Source organism: Lottia gigantea (assembly GCF_000327385.1).
Source record: "Lottia gigantea unplaced genomic scaffold LOTGIsca_5, whole genome shotgun sequence".
NCBI lineage: Eukaryota > Metazoa > Mollusca > Gastropoda > Lottiidae > Lottia > Lottia gigantea.
In genome coordinates this window covers 3288715-3299445 of record NW_008709715.1, presented here as the reverse complement: position 1 = coordinate 3299445, position 10731 = coordinate 3288715, and the positions used below count along the sequence as shown (strand labels likewise).

Sequence of the window (10731 nt, the reverse complement as noted above, 5' to 3'; positions counted from 1 at the left end):
TGAATGGAACTATGTTGCCATATTGGCGAGAAAAATCAAAGTGAATGCTTCCTTAAATGTTATTTATTATGTGTTTTGTCTATTCATTCCAAAGATCGTTTTAGTGATGTTCGTCTCGCGAGAACATAGCCAAAGCATTTAAACTGATATCATAGCAACTTTAAACACTTGGAAGGGAAAGTCATTCGTTGCGTCATGAAGCTATCGAAGATATACATTACCATTTCCTATAGACCGTGTCAGTAGAAATTAAACCTACTTTAAACCTGCAGTATGTTTTAAGGGAACATATCCGAGTTCAGAAAGACCTATCAATTAAACTCCCGAATCATTGGTTTGATTCATGAGAACGTATTATCGTTCTTTGATTATTAACATTTGCTAATTGAGATGGACTCTCTGTTCTTGTTGTTTGTGCTGTCATTATCATTATGGATGTTATCGTCAACAAATTATGTGCCAAATAATTAGTTCATACAGGTAGTCATCTAGTAGTTACCTCCCTTTATACCACAACAGTTGAACGCGACTCGTCGTGTTTACACCGCATTACTAGGCCTATGTTTGCACTTTATCAGAATTTTATGGTGATTTCACCAAGTGTAATTTACATTTTCCATATTGGAAAAGAAAGATAAAAAGGAAACATCAAAATTATACAAGGTTTACAACTGCAGTTCTGGGGGATCTCATCTACCAGCTTTTACTTGGCCAAAACGTTCGGCTTTCATCTTTCAATGAACGGAGTTCAAAACCGCAAATTCCTACTCATCTTAGCAAAACACTGTAACGCTTAATCAATTGAACCTGTCGCCCAGAAGAAGGATTCGGCTTCGTGAAGGAAACGTTATTTGGAAACATGGCTCTCTCATTGCGTATGAGCTATTATTACCACATTTATGTTTATTTCAAGAAACGAATGTTTTCTTCACCATGTGATCTCTTTTAATCTATAGTATTTTTGTTTCTTTGAGCACTAGCTGTAGCTATGTTCCTTATGTTGTAGCGATTTGATTAAACTGAGTATCGACCTCATACAAGTGTGTTCTAGTCCCTTTGATGCTATACATGTGTATTGATACGATTTGTAATGCGCTGCCCACAATAAATAATGCTGTTTTAAATAAAAGTCATTTTCAGTCTTAAAATCTTCTGAAAGAGCTGTTATTTTTGTCAGTGTAGTCTTCTAGCTGCTCTTATTTTTGTCAGGGTAGTCTTCTAGCTGCTGTTATTTTTGTCAGTGTAGTCTTCTAGCTGCTGTTATTTTTGTCAGGGTAGTCTTCTAGCTGCTGTTATTTTTGTCAGGGTAGTCTTCTAGCTGTTATTTTTGTCAGGGTAGTCTTCTAGCTGCTGTTATTTTTGTCAGTGTAGTCTTCTAGCTGCTGTTATTTTTGTCAGTGTAGTCTTCTAGCTGTCAGGGTAGTCTTCTAGCTGCTGTTATTTTTGTCAGGGTAGTCTTCTAGCTGCTGTTATTTTTGTCAGTGTAGTCTTCTAGATGCTGTTATTTTTGTCAGTGTAGTCTTCTAGCTGCTGTTATTTTTGTCAGGGTAGTCTTCTAGCTGCTGTTATTTTTGTCAGTGTAGTCTTCTAGATGCTGTTATTTTTGTCAGTATAGTCTTCTAGCTGCTGTTATTTTTGTCAGGGAAGTCTTCTAGATGCTGTTATTTTTGTCAGTGTAGTCTTCTAGCTGCTGTTATTTTTGTCAGTGTAGTCTTCTAGCTGCTGTTATTTTTGTCAGGGTAGTCTTCTAGATGCTGTTATTTTTGTCAGTGTAGTCTTCTAGCTGCTGTTATTTTTGTCAGTGTAGTCTTCTAGATGCTGTTATTTTTGTCAGTGTAGTCTTCTAGATGCTGTTATTTTTGTCAGTATAGTCTTCTAGCTGCTGTTATTTTTGTCAGGGTAGTCTTCTAGCTGCTGTTATTTTTGTCAGTGTAGTCTTCTAGCTGCTGTTATTTTTGTCAGTGTAGTCTTCTAGCTGCTGTTATTTTTGTCAGTATAGTCTTCTAGATGCTGTTATTTTTGTTAGTGTAGTCTTCTAGATGCTGTTATTTTTGTCAGTCTAGTCTTCTAGCTGCTGTTATTTTTGTTAGTGTAGTCCTTTAGCTGCTGTTATTTTTGTCAGGGTAGTCTTCTAGATGCAGTTATTTTTTGTCAGTGTTGTCTTCTAGATGCTGTTATTTTTTGTCAGTGTAGTCTTCTAGATGCTGTTATTTTTGTCAGTGTAGTCTTCTAGATGCTGTTATTTTTTGTCAGGGTAGTCTTCTAGCTGCTGTTATTTTTTGTCAGTGTAGTCTTCTAGATGCTGTTATTTTTGTCAGTGTAGTCTTCTAGATGCTGTTATTTTTGTCAGTGTAGTCTTCTAGCTGCTGTTATTTTTTGTCAGTGTAGTCTTCTAGATGCTGTTATTTTTGTCAGTGTAGTCTTCTAGATGCCCAAAAGCTCTCTTCTATAGTATTAACTTTTCAATGGTAAAATATATCTAATATATATCAGAGAATCAAGGACTACTGTTTTAGAACCTTTTGATCTGTTTTCTTTATAACTTAATTCGGTATTGCAATATTCTAAAATAACTGCACGGAAGACAATTCATCGTGGCAACATTAAGCGAGCATTAAGTCGAGTTGGCTCATTGTGTACAGACTACATAAGTTTAGCTACATCAGTTGAGAACCAATTGAAACACAGAAGTCTGAGATCTCAGATCTAAAATCAAAATGTTTTAAACAAAAAGTATATCTGGAGGACTGTCTCGTTTATTTATCATGATGGATAACAGTGGGAACAACTATCAGAATATTAACCCATATCCGGATAAAAAAAATGGTTTTAACGTTCAAACACTGACCATGTGGTTAACTGTTGAATAGTTACAGTGGTCATTGTGTAAACTTATTACAGTTTCAGTCTGTGGTGGGGGTGGTGCCAAGTGAGCTCCTCCAGCCCAGGGACTATATGGACCTACACCACTAATTCATTTTCATTTATCACGAAATTCACACCTCTACAACTTTTACCAGAAATCTGGAAAATGAAAGCCTCACCAATATTTAGTTTCTGGACAGAAATTCAATATAGCATCAGCATAACAAAATTTTATCAACATCCGCTTGACTGTCACTGCTCACAAAACGACTATTTTTTAGAATTATCCTTCCGCATGTAAATCTCTCATCATCTCAAAAAATCTGCAAGAAAATGCAATTAATTTCAGACATCAAATTTCAAATCTAGACCAAAACATTACTTAACAATAACCATACTAACATCCCAAACATAACAACGATTAAATTCGAATATAATCATTTGAATAAAATATTTCAGTGGTCTGAGTCCTATATAATATGGTACGTGAGTGTTCATAGTACAGGTAGATTTATTCTCGATATCAGCTATTCAGTCATACTACGTAATTAACACATTTACTTGTACACCCAAGAGCAGTGATTGAATATACTAGAATACATCAATTCGTCAGTCTACATTTCAATTTATGATTTACATTTGATTAATTGCCTCGACAATCATACACAAAACTAGAAACATCTCAAGTAATCTAAGATGTTCTGTATGAACACGCCATAAATAAAGAATATTTTCGGCAGTGGGCTTACTAAGAAAAATGTGCCCCCACGCGCGGATTTGACTGCATCAAGATACCAGATTTGGATATCATCAGAACGGAAAATCAAAAGATGTTAGCCTATGCCACTGTTTTCAAATATTGACCCCTTTCAATCTCACATTTTGAACAGTTAAAAACAATTAATTTGAAAAGTTTTAGGGAGTTTAAACATCATTTATAATAGAATAAAACTGGAACTGTTTTATCGGACTTGTTAATCGAATTTGTTTTGTTTCTTGTTTGGAAAAGCAGTATATAAAAAATGATTTACCATTAGCGAACCTGAATAACCTGAATAACAGAAGAAAGGCTTTGACAAACTTGCTCGTACACCACTCGCATGTGCCAGTGACATTAACTTGCTCACTCAGTTGTATGCAAGTCTATAACATTTATAGAAAAGAGGTTTTCCGTGAAAGGGGCGTAACTCGAGCCTACAAACTGGGTCGATTCAAGTGGCGACGAGTGAGCTGGACTTTGTATTAGTTTAAATGTTGAAGAGTGCATCTATTTTAGTGTCGGTAAGAATTGAAGATCATACGCAGGTATCAAAGCAACAGTACAGCCTTCTTAACCCTCCTGGTTTTCCCGATCCAATAGGACTTCACCACGAATGTCTACACCTGCAAAGTCTGCACATCAGCTTTTGCTGTAATCGGACATTAACATCTCAACTGCCAACCAGACATTATAAGCCAGAGATAATAATGCACAAGTTTGCTCAACTATTCAAATGAATATATTTTCTTACTAGTAGAAACAATCTTAATCATTTAAAAGGATAAATGAAGGTCACACCCCTTCAATATATCTCATATTGCAAATATTTGCCATCATATGAAACTTACTGTTCTGTTCCAGCCACTCAACATTGTCCTTAATTTGTTCAGTGTAAAGATGCAATCAATCAGAATCCTTGATCTGAATACGAAACTAAAAAACCATCTAGATTCAATTGTATTCAATCGTTTAGCTAGAAAAAAAAATCAAATGAAATTAGGGCTGGCAACATAATTATGGTGACCCTGACCGATGGAGTAGAATCAGGTTAGAAGTTGAAAGTACAAGAAAGGGAGCAGGTCATCGCCTAGACGGTGACACGTATCGTGATGAACAACTTTATGATTCGAATTGACCGAGGTTACAGTCCTGGAGCACTCGTCTTTTTTCACTAACATGAAATAACAAAAGAATCGGGTTATCATTTTCCGTCTTTTCCATTACATAAGTAACATTTTAATTTCTTCAAAGACCAATTAATTATGGGCTAAAAAGGACCTGTGTTTGACCCAGAAGGGTTTAACCATGTTAGACCTAGACAGAAGGCATATTTTCTTGTTTAATATTGCCCAGGGTATCTCATCAAGAAGAGAAATCTATTCGTCATTTTTTGACAGATTATTTACTGTTCATTGGGTATATTTTGAGAAATCACGTGATTAGTAAATCTATAAAATTGAAATGAATGGAATAATCATCGTCTCATAATCGAAAGATTTTATAAGTGAGAGGTAGGATGTCCTTATATATTTTTTTATTTTAAATAGCGTTATAGTCAATTGATATTCATATTTATTTCGGAGGTAATCGTGGGTCATAAAATTGGCGTCAATAAAATGTATAATACTTTCTTTTGATTAAAATGTTTAAGGAAAGTATAAGTTTTTAAAATGAATATCACGTGTTCACCGCTTTCTCAAACTTTATCATCTGCGATTTGACACTCTGTGACACTATCTGGTTAAATCTGACTAGGTGTTTAGTCCAGTCAAATTTGGGCCATGTCGATCTTTATATTATCACCGCTGTCAAACCGGAAAATACAAACCAAGTCATATTTGTAAAATTATCAATTGGGTGAATTTTAGTTAATGATGTTGCTTAAGTTTAATTAATGAGATAAGAAATATTATATTATAGCTAACGAGGTTTATTAATCAAGCCTTGGGCCTAAATATTTATGTTATATCACGCCACAACATAATTATTGTGATAATGCTTATTTCGTTTAATTATACTCATTAATTTATCTCTAAACAGAAAGAAATTTCCTGTTTGACACCAAATTGCCTTTCAAAATCTGTTTAATTAAAATTAAAATCGTCGACAATACTATGCGGAAATAAGTATTTGTATATTTCGACAGTTTATCAGCAGTTTTTTTGATACATCATTTTATCGTTTATGTCTTGGCTACATCTGTTAAGTTTAAATTTCAATGTATATGCATTTTTGCTGAATGTGCCCCAAATTCTTACGCGTTTTGTCAAGTCCTCGGCAATGGCATTTATGCATTAAATTTTTGATGAATTAGTTATATCTCTAATGGGGTCGTAAATGTTTGTGAGCTTCCGCTTTTAACAGTCATGAAAAGAATATTGCTTAAGACTTGGCTTTTGCCACTACGGAGAGCACCCTTCAGTATTAAGTCTCTATTTGTTACCTAATATATATATATCTGTATATATACACCTGTTCCTTGGTGTAATATTCTGTTGTGATAGATATCGTCAGCTTTACTGACAATTGCTCCGATTCATTTTTCGATTACCAGTTTTTGAGAATTTGGAATATGAAAAAAGCAAATTTTGGCATATTTTGATAACTATATCTGAACCTTTAAAGAGTTCACCACGTGACCAGAAGGTATTCTACAACATCCCTACATGGTACCACAATGCAGTCGAGAGGTAGGCTTTTCCTTCTTCGTAAAACTCTACTCTTAGCCAGTATTGTGGTAGTGTGTGGGGTACTAGAACATGGTAGAATATCTGATCGAGTCTTGATGAACTTATTAATGGCCCAGCTTTATATAGATACCAAAATTTATGTCAAATTTACCTTTTGTCTTGGTGATAACGCTCAGAAACGAGCCATCCAAAAATGGATAGGAGCAAAAAGTGACATTTTATGACTAGCCCTACATGTGCCGATATCGCATTCATATATTCGAGGAACGGGTAAGCCTATATTTTGTCGAGCTGCTCTTAAATTAGAACCAGTCGGTTTAGATAAAAAATTACAATCAGTGCTCAAACACAGCCAGCAGCTATCTTCTCTATCAAATGTTTTACGCAAATCTTTACAAAAATAACTTTTCCCAAAAATAAAAAAAATAATTAATTAAAATAAAAAAACAAAAAAACAAAATGAGAGTTCACTAAGTTCGTTAGTTTTAATCTGAAAGCACTTATACCAATTAGCGTAATGTTACTTTATTGAACATTAAAAATATATTTTAATCCTACGTGATCTCACTAATTAGGCTGAGGGGCATCATTTTACCAACAGATTTAACTTATTTTCATTGGTTGGCTGTCAGAATTAAAAATTTACAAAAAAAAGGCGTGGTTTGATATCTATCCATCAATAGGAATCAACCACGAACAATCCTTGATTTTTCGTCATAGTATTTTGATGGATTAGTTAATGCTTGTCTTATTTTATTCATCCTGGTTGTGATCCTCGCGTAGAAAGGTGTAGCAAGCTGTATTTTGAGATTGGATACCAAATACACATAAGTAAAAACCAAAATTTCTTTTGTACCATTGATGAAGACGTGAAGAAAACGAGAATCGTGTGATACTTCTAAAATTGTGACAGATACAGTTTGGCTTAAAATCATGACCGAAAAGAGTCAATGATGGACAATTGTCTAAAACCTTCTTTTCTGTTTGTACCGCTTTGATATCAACATTACAACCGTTTGGTCATAGAATTAAAGTGGTATGGTAAGGTAGGATAGGATATAACCGTAAAAAACCTCATTCTCCAGAAGGTGTGCTTTTCAGCAACATTTTCAGCGAATAAAATTTGATTCTCAACAGATCACTTTCTTTTACAGCTACAAGGGTACCAAAAAAAGCTGAGAAATGATTCCAACTGGCAGATATCTGATTGGTACCCTAGCCCTTATATTCCTGGTTAACTATGGAAGATGCCAAGTTATACCACCAACTCCTGACGCTGATTGGGAATACTACATGATCACCATGGCAATCCCTGTACAAGGAACTCCTCTCTATGCCAGACCACTTTATGTTTCTGCAGGTCAACTTCTTAAAAACTATCTTCCAAGTGTGGTACCATTACACATATTTAAAGTAAGTTTTGATGCTACTCGTCGAAAATATTAGTAGGTAAATCAGATTAACACCATTAGTTATAATAGCTAAGTATATAAATGGAAACGTTAGGAAATGCAAACGTTCCTTTTGTACTTGTCTGTTAATTATATCTATCACTATGTTATATCCACAAACTGTCTCGTCCTGTCACATTAGCTCCTTTGGCAACAAATACACTTCCACATCAATTTTGAGGGTTTAAAATAAAATCCTCCAAAAGCGCATGTTTAATGATAGTAAAAAAAATTATTATTTTTGTAGATAACTGGAGAACCCAGAATCCTGGCAAGTAAGTTTATTTCTGATTATATTTCTGAGGTGTCCAATCCATATCAAATTGAAAGAAAGTTTCACGTTGATGCTAATGCCGCTATACATGGATTTGTATACATCTTAAGCTACATTTGATGGATTTCTTATGCTCTTATTTCAAAACTACTAGTTGTCTAATGTTTAAGTGCTCAAGTTATAAGAATACTTTGGGTAAATGAATTAATCTTCTTCTGGTGATAAATAAGACTCTTTTACTGTATCCTTTCAGTTGTTAAGACGACTACACCTGGTGCTTTATGTGATATTGCTTTGGGAGTTACTAATTTTGGTATGGAAATCGAGACTATTCCTCTGTACTCATTTGAAGCCTTCTCAACCTTCCTTGGGGTACAGAGAGACTTAACTTTCACTCCACTGCGTGCATTGCCATGTGCTCGAGTCTACATGTTTGAAACCTCCGTAGAATCTCCAGGTATGTAACAATATTTATGCTGTAGAATATGATCTCGAGAAAGCTGAATTAGTCCTGAATTAAACGAATTGATACGGGTGCCTTCAAATTGAGATTACAGAGTAAGATTTTATCAAAAATAGGATTCTACATTGACCAAATTGTATATCTGTTTCCTTATTATATCCTATCATAAATTATTGAGCGGTATGAATTGTTCTTATGAAGAAGTTGTTTTGTTTTAGGCGGTCTTGAAGAATATACGGAAGTCATGAGAAACTATACTACGGAAGTATTACGGTTGAGATCAGCTGGTATTATTATGGATGCTTATAAAATGTTATCAGTTACACCAAATAGAGTAAGGATTTTTTTAATATAAAAAATATATTGACATATCAGAATTGCACTGATGGTTAAGAGATCATGAAATTGGTTGACATTCTTCTTATATCGCAAATCTTACCACCACAGTCGCATTTTAGATCTTAAAATACTTAAAATATATATACTTCTTTTTCAGTTTGTCATCTTCAGTTGTGGTACTCCTTCATTCTTTGATCAGATGATGATGAGCGTGAGTAGTTTAAATAGTGACTATGGTTTATACAGCGTAGAAAGAGCCGTTTCACTGGTGACATGGGATCCATATAATGGAAAAGATGCTCTATGTTATGTTGATAATTTTAAACAAGCTTATTTCGGCCTTGGTAAAAAATAAATTTCGACAATTTGATTGGATTGCATTAATTTAATTATCTTTTGAAATAAACATACGTAGTATTTTCAAGTCTTTGGCTGATGCTTTTTAAAAATTTGGTCAACGATTGTCACAGAAAGACATCTGATTATGTGTATGACAAAAGAGGCCTCGTTTGCTATTTTGTCTGAAACTCTAAAATTTATAGATCTAAACTTATTTAACTAATATTTTTTGACTTGTTATAATTTCATTATTTTGATGCCAATATATATTTTCTGGAAGGATAAGGTTATATAGAATTATTGAATAAATTCTAAGAAATAATTATTGTTTTCAGTTTGTTTCATTTTTGTACATAACCAATTCATATCATTATTATCCCTTAATATATTATTCATCATCATTAAATTATATTTTTGTAAATAGTTCCTTATATTCTAAACTTGAAAAAATTTCTATAGCAAGTATTTGATTGACTTTGAGATGCATTACACAATTTTCCATTTGCCCATTACTTGTTCCTTTTATATTATTCAAGTCACTACATTATTTCATAGTTAACATAAACTCATTTAGTTTTGGAGAATACTAAGATTTCTCTGGACCATACATCACTCAAAGATTCGTGTATATTGTATATCTAAGATGGAAAAATGATATAGAAGATCGTGATGACAAGCAATAAGTTATCCAGAAGAACAAAAGAAAGAAAAAACCTTGATTTACGAGAATAACAACTTAAAATGCAGGCACAGGTCGTCCTTGTGACTGAGATTTTTTTAGAACTTCCGGAGTTTTATCTGGGAGAGTTGGATCAGTACCAGGATTTAGTTGACCCAAGCACACAGGAGACAGAACAGCATTGCATTAAAAAAATTAATCCGAACCTCGACCTGAACGGTCGCAATGCCAGCAGTCAGTAAATTTGTCGACATGACTGTTTCGTAACTGTGGCGGAACTTATTAGATTCTGTTGATCACAATAGGACCCTGTCTGCCAAACTTTCACGGGCCCATCGAGATTAAAACTTCACCATCTGCTCGACGTGACAAAGACTTTCAACCATTAAAACGTTTGACGTCAAGATTCGAACGCTCTTTAGTTTTCTGTTTGATTATAGTTTGAAAGTAGGCAAGTTTCGGAAAGAACCAAATCATCGATTGAGTTGCGGTCCGTTCGTTGTCATTAGGATATGAGTTGCGTCCCTTTCACTCTCGGAATTATTATTAGAGCAGGATTCTTAAAAAAAAAAATTAAAAAAACTTTTTGTCGGTCCAGGTGTCCAAATGTTATAAAAATTCCTTATGCACAACTGTGTGGGCATTACTAATATCATGAGTGATAGATATGCATAATACGATATTTCTGAATTTTGGAACAATAATGAATCATGCCAATGCTATCTTAAAGATCTGTTATTTGACCAATCATACCTTAGTCTAAGAAACGGGAATTTTTTAGCTAAGCCAATCAGTAATAGTGTTCACAACTCATTTGAACTTCAAAGCCATGTCTGTCCAGAATTCTCTGCTATATTACAAATAAAAGATA

The 10731-nt window shown here is 34.1% G+C and overlaps 1 protein-coding gene across 1 annotated transcript; it reads left to right on the top strand.

Annotated features, from left to right (window-relative positions):
• Positions 1-7115: 7115 nt before the first annotated feature.
• LOTGIDRAFT_229070 (hypothetical protein) lies at positions 7116-9599 on the top strand. Its single transcript, XM_009061959.1, has 6 exons — positions 7116-7146; positions 7470-7728; positions 8014-8041; positions 8294-8497; positions 8722-8837; positions 9000-9599. Exons 2-6 carry the CDS (start codon positions 7498-7500, stop codon positions 9195-9197), a joined length of 777 nt encoding a protein of 258 aa, XP_009060207.1. The 5' UTR covers positions 7116-7146; positions 7470-7497; the 3' UTR covers positions 9198-9599.
• Positions 9600-10731: the final 1132 nt, after the last annotated feature.